Source organism: Tachysurus fulvidraco, chromosome 3 (genome assembly GCF_022655615.1).
Source record: "Tachysurus fulvidraco isolate hzauxx_2018 chromosome 3, HZAU_PFXX_2.0, whole genome shotgun sequence".
Lineage (NCBI taxonomy): Eukaryota > Metazoa > Chordata > Actinopteri > Siluriformes > Bagridae > Tachysurus > Tachysurus fulvidraco.
The window spans coordinates 32,840,375-32,858,981 of record NC_062520.1 but is presented as its reverse complement, the minus strand read 5'-3'; the positions used below and the strand labels follow the sequence as shown (position 1 = coordinate 32,858,981).

General features: G+C 43.2%; 3 protein-coding genes across 9 annotated transcripts; 1 reads left to right on the top strand and 2 right to left on the bottom strand.

Annotated features, from left to right (window-relative positions):
- Nucleotides 1–828: 828 nt before the first annotated feature.
- On the bottom strand, nt 829–6,857 carry fen1 (flap structure-specific endonuclease 1). Of its 4 annotated transcripts, none has more exons than XM_047811160.1 (11): nt 6,731–6,857; nt 5,540–5,665; nt 4,928–5,030; nt 4,479–4,581; nt 3,140–3,203; nt 2,953–3,062; nt 2,217–2,353; nt 1,809–2,007; nt 1,454–1,605; nt 1,164–1,278; nt 829–1,068 (listed from the first exon to the last, which is right to left on the bottom strand). In XM_047811160.1, the coding sequence occupies exons 2-11, from the start codon at nt 5,619–5,621 to the stop codon at nt 991–993; spliced, it is 1,143 nt and encodes a 380-aa protein (XP_047667116.1). In that variant the 5' UTR covers nt 5,622–5,665; nt 6,731–6,857; the 3' UTR covers nt 829–990. The 4 variants fall into 4 exon arrangements, with proteins under 4 accessions (XP_047667116.1, XP_047667115.1, XP_047667114.1 ...); XM_047811159.1 differs by having other exon boundaries at nt 5,540–5,689; nt 6,731–6,836; XM_047811158.1 differs by having other exon boundaries at nt 5,540–5,713; nt 6,731–6,815.
- Nucleotides 6,858–7,099: 242 nt separating this feature from the next.
- On the top strand, nt 7,100–13,458 carry tm9sf1 (transmembrane 9 superfamily member 1). Of its 4 annotated transcripts, none has more exons than XM_047811157.1 (10): nt 7,100–7,661; nt 7,872–7,890; nt 9,442–9,635; nt 9,711–9,842; nt 10,019–10,141; nt 10,678–11,027; nt 11,194–11,348; nt 11,457–11,642; nt 11,966–12,239; nt 12,343–13,458. In XM_047811157.1, exons 3-10 carry the CDS (start codon nt 9,447–9,449, stop codon nt 12,734–12,736), a joined length of 1,803 nt encoding a protein of 600 aa, XP_047667113.1. In that variant the 5' UTR covers nt 7,100–7,661; nt 7,872–7,890; nt 9,442–9,446; the 3' UTR covers nt 12,737–13,458. The 4 variants fall into 4 exon arrangements, with proteins under 4 accessions (XP_047667113.1, XP_027017906.1, XP_047667112.1 ...); XM_027162105.2 differs by having other exon boundaries at nt 7,100–7,669; nt 7,861–7,890; XM_047811156.1 differs by having other exon boundaries at nt 7,100–7,761.
- A 1,103-nt stretch (nt 13,459–14,561) lies between these two features.
- On the bottom strand, nt 14,562–17,111 carry nanog (nanog homeobox). Its single transcript, XM_027162106.2, has 4 exons — nt 16,592–17,111; nt 16,131–16,498; nt 15,931–16,053; nt 14,562–15,854 (listed from the first exon to the last, which is right to left on the bottom strand). Exons 1-4 carry the CDS (start codon nt 16,950–16,952, stop codon nt 15,537–15,539), a joined length of 1,170 nt encoding a protein of 389 aa, XP_027017907.2. The 5' UTR covers nt 16,953–17,111; the 3' UTR covers nt 14,562–15,536.
- Between the last annotated feature and the right edge of the window lie 1,496 nt (nt 17,112–18,607).

The following is an 18,607-nucleotide window of genomic DNA, read 5'->3' as shown; positions in this document are numbered from 1 at the left end:
GTTTGATGTCCTGGCACCTTTTGCTCCACCTGTAATTAACACAAACATTGTGTCTGTGCCTCACCTGTAAGTAACATAATGTCTGTAACAGTCACACATCAATACACTAGAAGGTCCTAACTGTACACAGACTGTACCTTTGGGTTAAGTTCCAGAAGGCATCTACACCAACATCTTCAATAAACACTTTTCCCCTGAACTCGGTTCGGCTTTCCTTTCTTTTACTATTAGGAGCAGTCCAGTACGTCGTCGAGCCGCCCAGCGAGCGTGCAGACAAATTCAAGGAAAATCTACTGGTTTAAACTAATAGTCAGAATTTTTTGCCTATTTCAATTTTGCCATTAAAATAATTTGTCATTTCTGCTGCTGCATATTGATGGTGTATTTTTTCCTGAAGTTGTTCCCAAGTTCATTTAAGTAAAGTTATAAATGAGAGAAGATTATTTTTATCTTCAGGGTGGAGACACGTGAAATACAGTGAAATACACTGTGTGTGTGTGTGTGTGTGTGTGTGTGTGTGTGTAAACTGAATTTAATCCAACACTAAATCTGCTGTTGTCTCGGCCCTACAGTGTACTGATGATACTCTTTACTCTATACTATTAACTCTATCCTATTTACCATGTAAAAGCTACACAACTTGTTCTGTGACGCCACTGAAGCAGTCAGTGTATCAGTATGTTGTAGTGATGCAGCATCAGTTTGTCTCAGCAGGGACACGTACAGGTCCTGCCTGGTGACGGAGGGATTCTGAGCTGTTCGTCTTCCCAAACAGTGGCTGTAAAAGTGATGGAAATGACAGCCATTGCAAATTCCAGCACAAATACGTTGTTCAGAACAGATTCTTTATTCAAATCAAGCAGAACAAGTTCATTAAAATGTTTTTCTGCACTGTGGGGTTCCAGGTAACGTCTCAATATAAAAGGGACACAAAGCAACACTAGGGCTGTAACAGCATCTCGTCCACCTACAGATGTTCACGTAAGACTTTTATTTGCCCTTCTTGAATTTGCCCGGTGTTGCCCCCGTCTTCTGTTTCTTCTTGGCTGAGCCTTTTGCCTCCGGCTCCTGGAAAGGAAACAGCTGTAAATATCCTCCTCCTGTTGCAGCCTAAACACACACAACCTACAACCACGAGCAGAACTAAAGGACATCACACACACCTTGCGTTTAGAAGAGATGGATCCTGTGATGGTAAAGAACGTGTCCAGTCTCCCCTGAGTGCTCCCCTGTCGGCTCTTCAGTATTTTCTTCGCACCGTTACGGATGCGCTCCTCACTGCCAAGACACAAAACATAAGAAGTGTTAAAACGTGTACGTCACCTGGTTATTATGCATTATAATGACACTTTATTACAGACTGTTAGCTGTCTCATAAACATTCAGGAGTAAGAGCGAGACTCAGAGCAGACGCTCGGTCAGGAGTCAGGAGACTCGGCAGTGTGTTTGTTACCTGAACTGTTTCTCACTGCACATAAACTGGACCAGTGCCTCCTCATCAGGTTCATTCCACTTCAGCTCCACAGAGGAACAGTCCACCACCTCGGGCTCCAGGAACAGGGTTCGAGCCTCCTTATAAAGCCAGTCTTCTGGGGTGGGGTGTTTCTGTAGGGACAAGCACATAAAGTATAATACACACACACACACACACACTCACACACACTCACACTCACACTCAGAGACACACAGACACACACACTCACACACACTCACACACAGAGACACACACACACACAGAAACACACACGGAAACACACACACACACACACAGAGACACACACAAACAGAGTGTGTGTGTATGAACTCACAGACTGATCGATGTTGTCAAGGATCTCCTCAATAGAGCCATGTTGCTTGATGAGGTCGATGGCTCTCTTGGGTCCGATCCCTTTGATGGTGCCGCAGTAATCGCAGCCCAGCAGGATACATAAATCTATAAACTGTTGATGTGACAAGTTCATCTCCTGCAGAATGCGGCTGAAATGAAACTCCTGGATGGGAAGCTTCCTACGAGAGAGGGGGTCATGGTGGGTTTACTGCAGCTGAAGGTTTATTTAAACAGAAGACATAAAGCCCTGAGTGGTGGTGATGGTGTAAAACTGATGCAGTTCATGTCCTCAGGTGGAGTAAAGAGACTTCAGGTGAAATGATGTTGAACCTTTACATGGTGCTAACAGTGAGATTTGGGTCTTATACGTGTGATGCTGTAAACATACTTGGCCTCACTAGCCGTTAGGTGTCTCAGTAGGACACTCGTGCCAAAAGTCAATCCATCCATATCTTCGGTTGCCGTGGCGAACACTTTCCCCGCCTTTACCAGAGCCGCACACGTGGCTTCGGCCTCACACGGAGCCTGGACAAGAACGTCATCGGTTTCAGTGTGCAGTGAAACTTTAACTCTATAATGCACCAAAGTGAAAAGTAATAATTCTTTATCTGAGTAACATCTGATCTCGGAGTAACATCTGATCTCGGAGTAACATCTGATCTCTGTGTAACATCTGATCTGAGTAACATCTGATCTGAGTAACATCTGATCTCTGAGTAACATCTGATCTGAGTAACATCTGATCTCTGAGTAACATCTGATCTCTGAGTAACATCTGATCTCTGAGTAACATCTGATCTCGGAGTAACATCTGATCTCGGAGTAACATCTGATCTGAGTAACATCTGATCTCTGAGTAACATCTGATCTCTGAGTAACATCTGATCTCTGAGTAACATCTGATCTGAGTAACATCTGATCTCTGAGTAACATCTGATCTCTGAGTAACATCTGATCTCTGAGTAACATCTGATCTCTGAGTAACATCTGATCTCTGAGTAACATCTGATCTCTGTGTAACATCTGATATGAGTAACATCTGATCTCTGAGTAACATCTGATCTGAGTAACATCTGATCTCGGGGGTGAGGAGCTACACGCCGACACACTGAGTGAAACGTTACCTCTATATAAGGCACCCCCATTAACGTGAGCAGTTGTTTACACTCGTCATTGTGCTGCTTGGTGACTTTTACAAGACGTTTGCTGAACTTGTCGATGTTCTCCTGTTCACCTGAAGACCACAGTGAAGAAGGTCAGTACAGAAACGTGCAGAAGCAGAAGATTTCATCAGCACAGCATTTCTCTTACCCATTTCCTGTGCTTGTGCTAGCAGCTTCTCAGCTTCGGCTCGTCGCTCGCCTCTCTTCTCTAACTGTGGAGAAAAATCCAAGTTCAGTGGGGAAAAAGGAGAGCCTCAAAAAGTTACTGTAAAAAATAAAGGGTTTAAATTAGCTATGAATAGATGAGTGGATGGATGGATGTGTGGATGGAGTGCAGTATAGTGTGCTTCTCTGAAACGTGGCTCTAGCAGTAATGACCACAGACAGACAGACAGACAGACAGACAGAGCAGACAGACAGAGCAGACAGACAGAGCAGACAGACAGACAGAGCAGACAGACACAGACAGAGCAGACAGACAGAGCAGACAGACAGAGCAGACACAGACAGAGCAGACAGACAGACAGACAGAGAGAGCAGACACAGACAGACAGACAGACAGACAGAGCAGACAGACAGAGAGAGCAGACAGACAGAGCAGACAGACAGACAGAGAGAGCAGACACAGACAGACAGACAGACAGACAGACAGACAGAGCAGACAGAGAGAGCAGACAGAGAGAGCAGACACAGACAGACAGACAGACAGACAGAGCAGACAGACAGAGCAGACAGACAGAGCAGACAGACAGAGCAGACACAGACAGACAGAGCAGACAGACAGAGCAGACAGACAGACAGAGCAGACAGACAGACAGACAGAGAGAGCAGACACAGACAGACAGACAGACAGACAGAGCAGACAGACAGACAGAGAGAGCAGACACAGACAGACAGACAGAGCAGACAGACAGAGAGAGCAGACACAGACAGACAGACAGACAGACAGACAGACAGACAGAGCAGACAGACAGACAGAGAGAGCAGACACAGACAGACAGACAGACAGACAGAGCAGACAGACAGAGACACTAATCACACTGGACATGACTTCTCTTGACTGTTCTCTCACACGTGACCTGATGTACAGGATCTTGGTGTCATTATGGAGACTAAAATGACCTCCTCATGATGGGAGTTTTAATTATATGAGAACTATTAGAAGAAAGATTTCATCTGTATGTCGATGTAAAAGGTGTGTTCTGTAATTCACTGGAGGGTTTAACAGGGTTTATTGTTATATATCGACTTAATGATCGTGAGCACAGTAATGTTAATGTCATAAGGTGTTTATTTAATGAACCCTAATGTAAGAGATTAACAACATTACACTGTGGTTCAGAAGTGACGCATTATTACTTATCACACATCTGACTTTTACTGCACTTTATTAGCGTTTATTAACATCAGTTTTCTGTAATGAGGAATCTCGCTCTAAAACATTCTACATTTGGTGCAGTTGATGTAACTACACTTAAGTTTGTTACCTCTCCGGACTTGAGCTGAGGAGGTTTCCCATCGAACACGTACACAGGCTTGATGCCACTGTCCAGCATACGGATGGTCCTGTAGAACATCCCCATGAGGTGGCTGCCAGGCAGGAGGAATGATGTAATGAATGTCATGCTTAAACATGTGCACTGTTATAGTACACAGTCCCTGAGATTAGTTATAAATACATTCCCCAGCGTGCGTTCCCTTCATCTGCTTCCTCTCAACGTTTCTTCTGTACCATATTTCTGTACAGCAGCTTTGTGACAATGTTAAAAACGCTGTACAAATAAATCTGAATAGAACAGAATAGTGTAATATGTATGTATAGTGATCACCAGGGACACCCAGCATTTAATAATTTATTTAAATATGTTCTGTATATTTTTGAGTGATGTCTTTAAGGCAGACTGCTGCATGTCACTATGTGTCACTGGTGTAATACCTCGTCGTCTCCCCATCTTCGTTCTGTAAAACGTTGCCGTCTTGTCTGACAGCGATAAGAAACTGGTAGATGCACATGGAGGCGTCGATGGCGATCTTGCGGCCTAAAGGTTTATCGAGCGTAAAACACAGAGCGGTTCACATACATCCACATGGTGCAACAGAAAAGTGCAGGATGTTTATTAAAGGACATGTTTATTCGTTGTGATCGATATTTTCTTGATATCGTTTCTATGGAAACACTGATGCTTTTAAAGAGTGGCAATAATAAATAACTAGAAGGATTGACAGGAGTGATGAAGGTGACACATGAAGACAAACTTTCTAAACTGTGTGCACTGCTTAGTTTTGTTCCACACCCCTCTGTCCATCTATACACATCTATATACTATATATACTCATATATTCTATATTCTCACTATGTGCTTGTTCTCAGCTGTTAGATGTTATAGACTTCTGTTTATTGTATCGTCTGGTGTTGATATTAAAAAAGGTTATTAATAATAATAATAATAATATAAGACTAACCTTCCATCATGAAGAACAGAATATGTGATGATTATTGGACACATAACCACAAACTATATTAAATATGAAAGTAGTAAAAACTTACCAAAGTAATTTTTAATATCCTGCTCCTTAATGGCCGCAGGCGCCTGATCAGCTATTAACTTAGCAAGGCCGTGAATTCCCATGTCAATCAACCGGATGACTCGGAATCAAACAGGAAAGATGACTCGGAATCAAACAGGAAAGATGACTCGGAATCAGACAGGAAAGATGACTCGGAATCAAACAGGAAAGATGACTCTGAATCAAACAGGAAAGATGACTCTGAATCAAACAGGAAAGATGACTCTGAATCAAACAAGAAAAATGACTCTGAATCAAACAGGAAAGATGACTCTGAATCAAACAGGAAAGATGACTCGGAATCAAACAGGAAAGATGACTCGGAATCAGACAGGAAAGATGACTCGGAATCAGACAGGAAAGATGACTCGGAATCAAACAGGAAAGATGACTCTGAATCAAACAGGAAAGATGACTCTGAATCAAACAGGAAAGATGACTCTGAATCAAACAAGAAAAATGACTCTGAATCAAACAGGAAAGATGACTCTGAATCAAACAGGAAAGATGACTCGGAATCAAACAGGAAAGATGACTCGGAATCAGACAGGAAAGATGACTCGGAATCAGACAGGAAAGATGACTCTGAATCAAACAGGAAAGATGACTCTGAATCAAACAGGAAAGATGACTCTGAATCAAACAAGAAAAATGACTCTGAATCAAACAGAAAAGATGACTCTGAATCAGTTTATTCAGAGCAGCACAGTTATTAAGGTCTAAGGTGTATATCTTAAATGAGCGCCATGAGATTTTAAATAAAAATAAGTATAGATATAAAGAACTGATATAAAATTACAGAGGCATGTAGATATATAACTGTGGCAAATGAAAAGTGTAGCTAAGGTTATAGCATCATGTCTTGTAAAGCAATGCTAAAGGAATGCTAACGTATAAGCTGAGGTTAAAATACTGTCATTATGTTCCATTACTGAGAAAGTGATTATATAAAGTTAGTTTTGAATGTTATCTGTATAAATATAAAGGAGATAAAGACACTTAATGAACTGTAAAGGATCAGTAAAGACTATAATGTAAACACAGCACTATAATAAAGCTGGATGTTATTGTGTATAAATATAAACCTGATATATAAAGACTTTACAGGTTGTTTATACTGCACATGTGTTCAGAAGGACGTTATTAAGTGAATAAACACACGACACTCACCCACTATATAAACACCACACGCGGGTTAAACACGTCTGTTTCGCGCGCTAACACTGACTTAATCAGACATTACCAGTCGATCATGCAGGCGACGTTGCCTAGAAACAGTGCATCGATTACTCAAGATCGATTTATTTTGTTTCTTGGTTGCAGGTTGTTTTGCTGTATTTGTGATTGAGTGGGAACTGGGAAGTTTGAACGGCGCTGAGCCAGCGTCAGTTTATTGTGAATATTACAATAAATAGTGAGTTTATTGTGAATAGTAGTTTAATTTCTATTCATACGTTTCTATTGATTTCCGCCTTCAGACGGAAGTGAACGCTCTAATGCCGGACGTAGGAGGTTCCGTTTTGGAAACTTCCGGGTTCCCAGTTACCGTGAACACAACATCTGACCTACAAACAATACCCCGGAAGTAATCGTGCTGAATTGTTGTTGTAGATCGGCGGCTGTAACGCGCCTGCGTGAGTTAGTGAGCTGTGTTGAGGTTGTTGTGTAGTGAAGCAGTGTGTTAATTACACTAACACGGTCACTGCTGGACCTTTATGTGTGTGTACAGAACATTAGTGTGTAATTAACCCGTCATTAACGGGTGAGGTGTCTGTAACACGCCCATGCCGGAAATCTGCCTGTATGTTGACGTTAAGGTGACGTGGATACAACAGGACGTGTTGGTGAAGTAAACCGACCTGTTTGTGTCACAGTGCTGGTTGTGTACAGACTCACATCTGTGTTCGGGTCGGACTCAACATACAGGGACCACATCAGCTGTGGCCTGAGCTCGGAACAGGACGGGGTCGGTTCTGTACGGCTGTCTCGGTTCGGTTCTGTACTGCTGTCTCGGTTCTGTACTGCTGTCTCGGTTTTGTACTGCTGTCTCGGTTCGGTTCTGTACTGCTGTCTCGGTTCTGTACTGCTGTCTCGGTTCTGTACTGCTGTCTCGGTTCTGTACTGCTGTCTCGCTTCGGTTCTGTACTGCTGTCTCAGTTTTGTACGGCTGTCTCGGTTCTGTACTGCTGTCTCGGTTCGGTTCTGTACTGCTGTCTCGGTTCTGTACTGCTGCCTCGGTTCTGTACGGCTGTCTCGGTTCGGTTCTGTACTGCTGTCTCGGTTCTGTACTGCTGTCTCGGTTCGGTTCTGTACTGCTGTCATCGGGAACAGGTTTGTATTCTGCTTTATACATGGAGACATCTACACATCTACACATATGTAAATATCTACATATCTAAACATCTACATAACCACAATGCTATCGCCATTTAACCAGAACGATGCGATTTGTGCTGAAACTCACATCATGTATGAACCCAGTTCATGTCTCCTCTTTAGAGCTTATTTACTTAGAGCTACCTGGTATTAAGAGGCTGTAAACTTGTGTTCCGGTCGAAATGCCGGTGTTCAAACTGTACTAAACTGTTTATAACCATAACTACAGGTCATTAAGGTGTTATTAAGTGTCTTCAGGGGAAAGTACTGAGCACTTAAAAGTGACCTGAAGTCACCAGATGACGTCTGAAGCGTCTCCATGATTTGACTATGGAATGCTGTTCATTAAAAGGTTCCCGAAGTGAACATGAAGAATTTAATGCATCCCAAACCCTTAACCACGCTGCTTTTGTTTTAAATCCCAGATTTATTGTATAATATACGACTACTGTAGCATGTGAAGGTGACAAACCTACATACGTAACGTACGTATAAAACTAATCCAGTGCACTGAGCAGTGTAGTTATTAGTGTTGAAAATCATCTGTAATCTATTTGTAATGTTAACGTTAGGCTTCTGGGCTTTACATGTAAAGTGTCCAAAAGAGCTGTGGCACTTTTACTCCACAATAGAGCTGACAGACGGTTTCCACTCCATTGCCTTTATACAGTGTTCTATTTAATGCTGTTTATAAATCTATTTTAGTGTAAAAACATAACATTTGATAGTGATTATGTTTGTAGAGTATTTCTTTAGATTTACACCTAAAATCTTTACACACTACTGAACTCTAAACTCACTACTAAAGCAGGTCTTACTCTTCAGCTCACTGCCAGTAAACATGGTCTTTGTGGTTTTTCAGATGTGTCTCTTCCCTTCCCTCACTCGTCTCTTCCCTCACGTGTCTCTTCCCTCACGTGTCTCTTCCCTCACGTGTCTCTTCCCTCACGTGTCTCGTCTCTTCCCTTCCCTCACGTGTCTCTTCCCTCACGTGTCTCTTCCCTTCCCTCACGTGTCTCTTCCCTTCCCTCACTCGTCTCTTTCCTCACGTGTCTCTTCCCTTCCCTCACATGTCTCTTCCCTCACGTGTCTCTTCCCTTCCCTCACATGTCTCTTCCCTCGCGTGTCTCTTCCCTTCCCTCGGGTGTCTCTTCCCTTCCCTCACATGTCTCTTCCCTCACGTGTCTCTTCCCTTCCCTCACGTGTCTCTTCCCTTCCCTCGGGTGTCTCTTCCCTTCCCTCGGGTGTCTCTTCCCTTCCCTCACGTGTCCCTTCCCTCACATGTCTCTTCCCTCACATGTCTCTTCCCTTACGTGTCTCACTCTATTTACTTTTCTACCCATCCCGTGGTTTGTTGGGGATGTTGAAGTGGTGTGTGACTCACAGTTTAGAAGTTATTTCTCTGGGGACTTTAATATTTAGATGAATACATTTTATTTATAAAACACTTTTATTTAGTAAAAAGTTTTTTCTTGAATGCAACATTAAAGGTTTTTGCTCTCATAGGGACAATGACGACGAGTCTTCGCTGGTCCGTGGGCTTTCGGCTGCTTCTCCTGTGCCTGTTTCCACAAGTCGCCTGGGCAGCTGCTTACAAGGAAGGCGATCCTGTCGTACTTTACGTGAATAAAGTGGGGCCTTATCATAACCCCCAGGAAACCTACCATTATTATACTCTCCCTGTCTGCAGACCCAAAGAGGTGATTGTGACTTTTGATTTCAGCTCCGTTTGACATCGCTGCGTCGTCTTTATAGCTGATGTATTTATTGCACAGGTGCGTCATAAAGCCTTAAGTCTGGGAGAGGTTCTGGATGGTGACAGAATGGCCGAGTCTTTATACAACATTCACTTCAGGGAGAACATAGAAAAGCAGACACTATGTCAGCTCACACTGACGGAGAAAGAGGTATAGTTTACTTTCATCAGAGAGAGAATTCCTCTTCGTTTATATTACAGTATGACGTTTGTGTTGATTTCTGAGACTGTAATGTAAAGTAATTACACGCTAAACATTTAATCTTACACAAAACTCCATCGTTCTGAAGCGTTGTGTGTCTAAAGGCGACTGTATCGTATTTACAGGTGGATCAGTTGAGAGAAGCAATCGAAGAGCTGTATTACTTTGAGTTTGTCCTGGATGATGTTCCTATCTGGGGCTTTGTGGGATATATGGAGGAGAGTGGATTCCTGCCGCACACACACAAGGTACAGACCTGTTTGTTTCTGCTTCTGACTTCTCACCTTCTTATTCTGTATCACTGTTAATGGGATTCTGGTGTGGAATAGATCTGTACTGCATTAACGATATTATCATGAAGCAGTTTAGTTTAACGTGGTGGTGTTTGTACAGTAACAGCTCTCTCTCACACACACACACACACACACACACACACACACACACACACACACACACACACACACACACAGACTTGTAATGCAGAAACTCCACAGGACTTTAGACAGATGGCTTTATAACATTTAACAAAGTACAGATTGTGATGTGAATTGGTCATGTTTTGCTGGGTGACTATTTATTTATTTATTTATTTATTGGTGTTAAACACACTCCAGATTGTGCTGTTATATAGAAATAATTTATTTTCTTACTTTAGTCTCATGATAATTTTACATAAAAAGCCGCTCACACCTGTAAGTGTTCTCGTCATCAGGACTTTTATTCACTACACTAACACTATGATGTCGTCAGTGTCTGATGTGTCCTGGTGTACTGAACGTTTCAGGTCGGCTTGTGGACGCACTTGGACTTCAATATCGAGTATAATGGCAACTCTGTGATTTTTGCCAACGTGTCTGTAAAAGACGTGAAGCCGGTGCCTTTGGACGACGGAGGAGGTGACGGGGCAAATGTCAATAACGGAGGTCTCGTAGTTACTCACACCTACAGCGTGCACTGGTTCGAGAGCCTTCTGCCCCACGCGCGCAGAGCCGAACGTCTCCGAGACTACTCCTTTTTTCCAAAGACTCTGGAGATCCACTGGCTGTCGATCATCAACTCATTGGTGCTGGTGGTGCTGCTGCTAGGCTTTGTCATCATCATCCTCATGAGGGTGTTGAAGAATGACTTTGCCAGGTGAGAAGCCATGGATACATCAGAGACACAGAAGATACAATAACTGTCTGGTTCATAACCCTGGTCAGTTTAGTCAGGCCAGGTTCTGCTTCACTGCTGTGACACCAGGGGATGTAGGACTGAGTCACATCTGCAGCTCTGACATTAAAGTGTCTAACTGTTTCAGATATAACGTCGAGGAAGACGGGACCTGTGACGATCTGGACCAGGGCGATAACGGCTGGAAGATCATTCACACCGATGTCTTTCGTTTCCCACCATATAAAAGCTTGCTGTGTGCGGTGCTCGGTGTAGGAGCTCAGTTCCTCACGTTGGCCACCGGTAAGACCCACATGGAGACAGCGTGGTGACACCGTGGTGACACCGTGGTGACTGTGACAGGGTGTTGTGTACATGTCAGGTCTAATGTAACTGTGTCCTGCTGGTTAGGAATCATCATCATGGCACTGCTGGGGATGTTTAATGTGCATCGCCATGGAGCCATAAACTCTGCTGCCATCGTACTGTATGCGCTGACTAGCTGTGTGTCAGGATACTGCTCATGTAGCTTCTACACCCAGATCCACGGCCATCGCTGGGTTTGGAACATCATCCTCACCTCCACCCTCTTCTCTGGTGAGACAGCCTTTACTTCTCCTCAGTAATGACTCGTGTCGTAATGTTCTCTGTATAATTCATTAATTAATCTCTCTCTCTCTCTGTCTCTCTCTCTCTCTCTCTCTCTCTCTCTCTCTCTGTCTCTCTCTCTCTGTCTCTCTCTCTCTCTGTCTCTCTCTCTCTGTCTCTCTCTCTCTCTGTCTCTCTCTGTCTCTCTCCTGCTCTCTCTCTCTCTCCCTCCCCCCTCCCTCCCTCTTTCCCACCCCTCTCCCTCCCTCTCTCCCACCCCCCTCCCTCCCTCTATCCCTCCCTCTCTCTCCCCCTCCCCCTCTCTCCCACAGCCCCACTCTTTCTGACCTGGAGCATAGTAAACACTGTACACTGGTGGAGCGGCTCCACACAGGCACTTCCTGCATCTACGGTGCTCCTGTTACTAGGTGCTTGGGTGCTTGTGGGTTTTCCTCTTACAGTCATCGGGGGGATTGTGGGTAAGAACCGTGCTGGCAGTTTTCAGGCTCCGTGTCGCACACGTAACATTCCGCGGCAGATCCCGGGGCAGCCGTGGTACAAACACACCGCTGTGCACATGGCCATCGGAGGGTTCCTGCCTTTCAGGTGAGAGAACAAAGAGAATGAAAGTGAAATCCTGAGTGTGTGCTGTTTGGTTCCTCTTTACTCCGTACTGACAATGAATTTTCTTCCCCTTATGATGTCACAGTGCCATATCAGTGGAGCTTTACTACATCTTTGCGACAGTGTGGGGTCGGGAGCAGTACACGCTTTACGGCATCCTGCTGTGTGTCTTTGCGATCCTGCTGTCTGTTGGAGCCTGCATCTCTGTGGCTCTCACCTACTTCCTGCTTTCAGGTGAAGATTATCGCTGGTGGTGGCGAAGCGTCCTGAGCACCGGCTCCACCGGCATCTTCATCTTCGTCTACTCCCTTTTTTACTATTGGAATCGGTCGAGCATGAGCGGCCTGGTGCAGAGCATGGAGTTCTTCGGCTATTCCTTACTGACCGCATTCGTGTTCTCGCTCATGCTGGGGACCGTTTCCTTCTGGGCCTCTCTGGCGTTTATCCGTTACATCTACTGCAGCCTGAAGATGGACTGAAGATCGTTTCGTTTCTGGACACGAGATCAAACTGGAGGGTAGTTTATTTTTCAGAACATGGATTATAAACTGTTTAAAACTTTTGAGACGTTCTCAAAGAGAGACTGATGCTTAAAAATCCTAAGATGCATTTAAATGGTATGATCAGTAAATATTTGCTTTACAATATTTGTATTGGAGTGACATTGAAAGCGGAGCAGAAAACTGCTGCATGTTCGTTTATTACAACAAAACGTTTACTGAAGATGAATCTTGGCTCCTTTAGTCACGGCGTTCGGTTCGTCCAGTGCACAGAACTAGTACATATGGGTTTAATGTAGAGCTTTGGGATATATAACGTGTTTCATAGGTAAAGTTTATTAATGTGTGAACAGAGACGTTTAGAAAGGGACAATAAAGCATTAAAGGCTCGTGTGATGTGTACGGCGCTGACGTGAATATTTATTAAGGGAAACGTTTTAGAGAGATTTATGATGTGGAAACAATCAGACCAACTAACAAAAGTACAAAGAAAAGAGACTATTCATGCTATATGACGTATTATAGCAGTATTAATAAGCGTCAGTAAGTCTTCAGAACAGAATCTCTAGTTTATCTCTCGTGTCTTTGGTGTGAAACAGGACAAAAGTGGGAGCAAAATGTTCTATAGTCACCATTTACTGTGATCTCAGACCTTCATATACAAACTTTTCAATAAAAGCTACTTTTTTCCTACAGAAAAATCATCTGTGTAAACTTTTAAAAACAAGGATTTTATTCATCATTTGAATACACCAGAGTTTTTCACTAATAACCGTAAACTATCAGCCGAGCCCACAAAGGACATCAAGAAGAATGATGATTATTATGGGATGTGATATATTGTTAATTACATTTGGGTGTGTTCGAGTTCCTGAAAGAAAGAACTAAAAGAAACTATCAGATGATTCATTTAGCCAGCATGGCGTTAGTTCAGGCCGGCCACGCAGTAAGCTGCATCAGCTGCTAATCAGATGTCCACAAGGCGCACCAATCCAGCACGACTTCCGTAATTTACCTCCTTTAAATCCTCGCCTTCGCGCGCACCTACACATCACCACTGCTGCGATCCAACACCCTCCTCCGTCCCCGACTCCTCCAGCCAGAACCTGTCGCCAGCGCCGATTAAATTCTTCACGTAAAAACTTCGCACCTCGCGCAATTTCGGTTCTGATTCTGAGCTGTAATGGGAACATTTTATGCTTCTGCATCAGGTCCTTTATCACTTCTGATTTCTTCGCTCATGTCTTACTCCTGCTGAAGTCATCGAGGATGCTGAGGATGCTGACAATCTGACCATGCTGAGGATGTGAACATGCTGAGGATGTGAACATGTGACCATGCTGAGGATGTGACCATGTGACCATGCTGAGGATGTGACCATGTGACCATGCTGAGGATGTGACCATGTGACCATGCTGAGGATGTGACCATGCTGAGGATGTGACCATGTGACCATGCTGAGGATGTGACCATGCTGAGGATGTGACCATGTGACCATGCTGAGGATGTGACCATGTGACCATGCTGAGGATGTGACTACGTTCTGTCTAAAACTAAACACAAAAGGAATAGAAGAGCTGCTTTTTAATTCAGCCCCAGAACATTTAACGTGTGATTTCATACATATGCGTTTGTAGAATTTTATAAATAAAATATTATAGATAATAAACCACAATTCTGCTCAGAGAGAAGCTGCATTCATGAAAATTTCATGCCAATCCCTAATTAGAGAAAAATTACAGTGGACTTCCTCCATAATGTTGCATCATTTTATACAGAAAATTAACTTTTTAAACACAATTCCTCGACAGCACGTTCATGGTTTTATTTAAAAAAAAAAACATACATGAAGTTTTCATTGTGTGTAGAATTTAAACTTGTATGCATGTAAATTAGATGAGACATGTTTAGAAAATGCTCCAAGACAATAAAAAAAATCCCATCAGATCAGACATTGAATCAGGAGACATGGGGTGAAATTCTCTTTACTAATAACAGCTGAATTCCCTGAGGTACAAAGTGTTTAATATTAAACTGGTCCTATATTATTCATTCAATCACAATTCAAATGTACCAGAAGCTCATGGTCACTAAAGTCCAACCAGCTTCGAAGGCAGAAAACCGTACACGAGGTTCGGATTTAAATTAGGACCAAAACTCACTACTTACTTTCACCAGTACGGTTTACTGCAGAAGTCTGGAGACTGTGGCTAAGGTTTGTTTGGAGGGCAAGTGAACATTCAGACATTTTCAGGAACAGCAGATAAAACATTTATTCCTCAAAACCTCCATGAGAACAAGTGTCTTATAAGCAAGAGCGGTTCCAAAAGGACGGTTTGAAAGACAGAAGCCAAAGAAAACACATTTAGCACTGAAGGGATTAAAAAGAACAAGAGTTCCTGATAAGACATTAAATACTCTGGAAGGTTCATTGAAGTTACAAAAATAGATCTTCCATATAAAAAGTAGAGGGACAAAAATTTCCACTCGGAGCATTTACAAGTTTGTACATGGCTGTTTGCAGAAGACTTTAAAATGCGTAACGGCCGCTTACATTCACGGAGCCTACAATATGGTTCCCCCATCCCAGTCCGGGGGGGGGGGGGGGTCAAGGTCTAGAATTGTTCATAAAATGATCCTGCTCAAACATTCAGCTAGCAGAGAGAGCAGAGAAATAACCATCAGGTCCCTCATGAGTGCAACAGGGAAACCATGGGCTAGAAATCAAAAGCAAGCTATTTACACAACCTCAATACTACAGGCAGCCAAGTGCAGTTGATCAAGATGACCACTGTGTGGCGTTGTGCACTGTGGCCATCCGTGTTGGGCTGCTGCCTGGATCCACAGTGCCATCACCATCAGTACCAGCATTTCCAACTGGCACATAGCTAGAAGGATTGAGGAATTCGTAGTGCTGCACAGCTGGGGGCAGACACCAACTTCCCTGAGGCCTGGGTGAGACCTGTGAAGGGGACAGAGGCCGGGGGTAGTTGAGGTAGCAGGAGGGAGTCTGAGGAGGGCTGTTCTTGAATACTGCATCTCGAAACTGGGGATTATTATAAAGATCTGGGTTCAGCATTGAAGCATCTACCTGGAACTGAGAGAGAAGAAAAATGTCAGCATAAGAGGGACCTTCTGGTGGCAAAACGAAACGCAGAGTAAACAGCAGCTACCTGAGAGTGTGTAGTCTGTGCATTAGGGATCCCAGCAGGTGTGATGTATCTCTCCGACACCCAACTGTTATCTTTCTGGTGCCGCTTTAGTTTCATTCTGCGATTCTGAAACCAGGTTTTCACCTTTAAACAAAAACAGATTACAGTTCAGACGTCCGTAAGCTGAATTAAACCGAGTTAAAGTAGTAATGAAAGTTTACCTGTTTGTAGGTGAGTCCTGTGAGTTCAGCTAGAGTCTTCATCTCCACAGGTGTGAGGTATCTCTGCACTGTGAAGCGCTCGTTTAAAGCGTTCATCTGTTTATCTGAAAACGCAGTGCGAGCTTTTGCCTTTCGCGGCTGCTGCGCTGCCACCGGCTCAGAAGAAGGAGTCACTGTGGACAAGGCCGGGGATTCATGTTGCCCCTCCACCTTCATACACTTGGAGCCTTCTGAAGCCACTGATAGAGAGCTGGACATGACCTCGATGCAATCAGGACTGTTTCCCTGGTGTGTTTTAGCCCAGAACTGCAGATCTACATCCACTGGAGCTGCACTGCCTTCACGACTGCTACTGGAACTCCAGGAATCTAATGAAACAGTGATATCTGGCTGTGAGGTTAATGCCCATGCTGGTGTGAGTCTGCTGTTTAGAAGCTGAGTTATTAATAATAAAGACCGACCTGGTGTGTGGACCTCGGAGTCACTGGGGGTGTCACTGCCTGCTCGCTCCTGCTCTTTACTCACTTGGTCAAACTCGACCCTGTTGTTGGAGAGGAAAAGTCTCCCTGTGTGCGTGCGCGCCTTCGGCTCCCTGTAGTAACCCCCCGGACCTCCATAGTGGCCTTCAGCGCTGGTGGTGTTGTATTCCGGGCTCCCGGGTGGAGTTTGTGCAGACGGAGGCTGCTGAGACGTGTAAGCGGCCTCAGTCCAGCTCACATTGCTGTGGTTCTGCTCAGGCGCAGCTGGATACATCAGTCCGTACGCGTACGCATGGTATGATGGACTGTAGTTGTAGCTCACAGGCACCTTCCAGTCCGCCATCTCTGTCGCTCAGATGCGCAAATAATCAATTAGCTTCAAAAACGGAACAAAAAAAAGCACAAGCGCGCACTTTAAACTCCTCCAACAGGGTCCAGAAACCCGAGCAAGTCCCCAAACACACACCTACATCACTGACCACATCATCGGCGTCTTACTGGACATTTATAAAGCCAGGTGTGTGTGGGTGGAGCAGCTGGAGCCGGAAGTGAAATGTTCTGACCAATCAGAAACAAGAGGGACTCTCCAAACTTACCTGAAAAGCTGAAACCACGCCCCTAAAATCCAACACATCTGAGACGTGCTTCTGAAAAAACAACAAACACTGTTATCTTATTAAACTGTTTTAATGAAACATATTCTAATTAACACAGTAAGTAGGTCTGTAATACAATTATTATTTAGATTTATAATAACATTATTATTTACATCTGTAATAAAATGTGCTGAGACACAAAGAAGTGGATTATAAAAAGAATCACTGATTGCTGGATCTTATTAATGATCTTTTATTAATAGGTGAATGTTTTTTCTTGAAGAAAAACAAACTGATACACAAAATAATTTATATTTCTGTGAGTAAAACTATTTTATTGTTATTTATTTTAGAAGAAAAGCAGCCAGACATGACAGAAGATATAAGACACAAGCCTTGGGTGTAGTTTTTATATTTTAATTCTACAGAAAAAAATGAATGAAATGAATTTACTGAATGATCACAAGTAAACAAGTCAAACAAAAACAAACAAATACAAAAACAAACAAAAACAAACAAAAACAAATACAAACAAAAACAAACCTGAATGAATTCTCTTTTTTATCTGATACTGAGATTGTATTTTTTTTATTAATATTGATGTTTTACTTGAACCTATTTCCTTGTACTTATAACTAAAACTAAATGTTATTCTCTAACACGTTGTGGTCACTTTGGTTTTCTTTCTTTCTTTCTTTATATTCTAAACTACTTGTTTGTGTGGTTTTGTTCTCAGAACACTGTGTTAATGAGGCTGACATGAACGTATGAATGAGTTAAGTTTGCTTTTGTACGATCATGAATATAAATGTTTGCTGGTAATGTCTTCTTTTGTGTCGTTGATCCTCCAATTCAGTGTAAAACTATGTGCTAATGGTGAGCTGGTACATGATTAACATTTCAGAGTCAGAAGCAGCTGTTGGGTAAAGATGGGAGTCCCTGCAGGAACATAATTTACTGTTATTGAACATGTTGTGTTGTGTTGTTTTGGAGACACACGAGGTACCAGGAAGCTTTCGGCCCTCATGACCAGACTTCGTAACAGTTTCTTCCCACAAGCCATCAGACTTCTCAATAACTGAACTGAACTGTATTGAGCACAACACACACACACACACAGTATACACACACAGTATACACACACAGTATATACACACAGTATACACACACACACACACACAGTATACACACACAGTATACACACACAGTATATACACACAGTATACACACAGTATACACACACACACACACACACAGTATACACACACAGTATACACACGCAGTATATACACACAGTATACACACACACACACACAGTATACACACACAGTACACACACAGTATACACACACACACACACACAGTATACACACACAGTATACACACACAGTATACACACACA

Coding starts and splice junctions, on each gene's coding strand:
- fen1 (XM_047811160.1), bottom strand. CDS start 5,621: ATGGGAATTCACGGCCTTGCTAAGTTAATAGCTGATCAGGCGCCTGCG. Junction 3,063..3,139: donor AGCACAAGCACAGGAAATGG/GTAAGAGAAATG, acceptor TGTGGTCTTCAG/GTGAACAGGAGAACATCGAC. Junction 1,279..1,453: donor TGCAGTGAGAAACAGTTCAG/GTAACAAACACA, acceptor GTGTCTTGGCAG/TGAGGAGCGCATCCGTAACG.
- nanog (XM_027162106.2), bottom strand. CDS start 16,952: ATGGCGGACTGGAAGGTGCCTGTGAGCTACAACTACAGTCCATCATAC. Junction 16,499..16,591: donor CTCCGAGGTCCACACACCAG/GTCGGTCTTTAT, acceptor CTGTTTCATTAG/ATTCCTGGAGTTCCAGTAGC. Junction 16,054..16,130: donor CAGGACTCACCTACAAACAG/GTAAACTTTCAT, acceptor TTTTGTTTAAAG/GTGAAAACCTGGTTTCAGAA.
- tm9sf1 (XM_047811157.1), top strand. CDS start 9,447: ATGACGACGAGTCTTCGCTGGTCCGTGGGCTTTCGGCTGCTTCTCCTG. Junction 11,349..11,456: donor GTTCCTCACGTTGGCCACCG/GTAAGACCCACA, acceptor CCTGCTGGTTAG/GAATCATCATCATGGCACTG. Junction 11,643..11,965: donor CACCTCCACCCTCTTCTCTG/GTGAGACAGCCT, acceptor TCTCTCCCACAG/CCCCACTCTTTCTGACCTGG.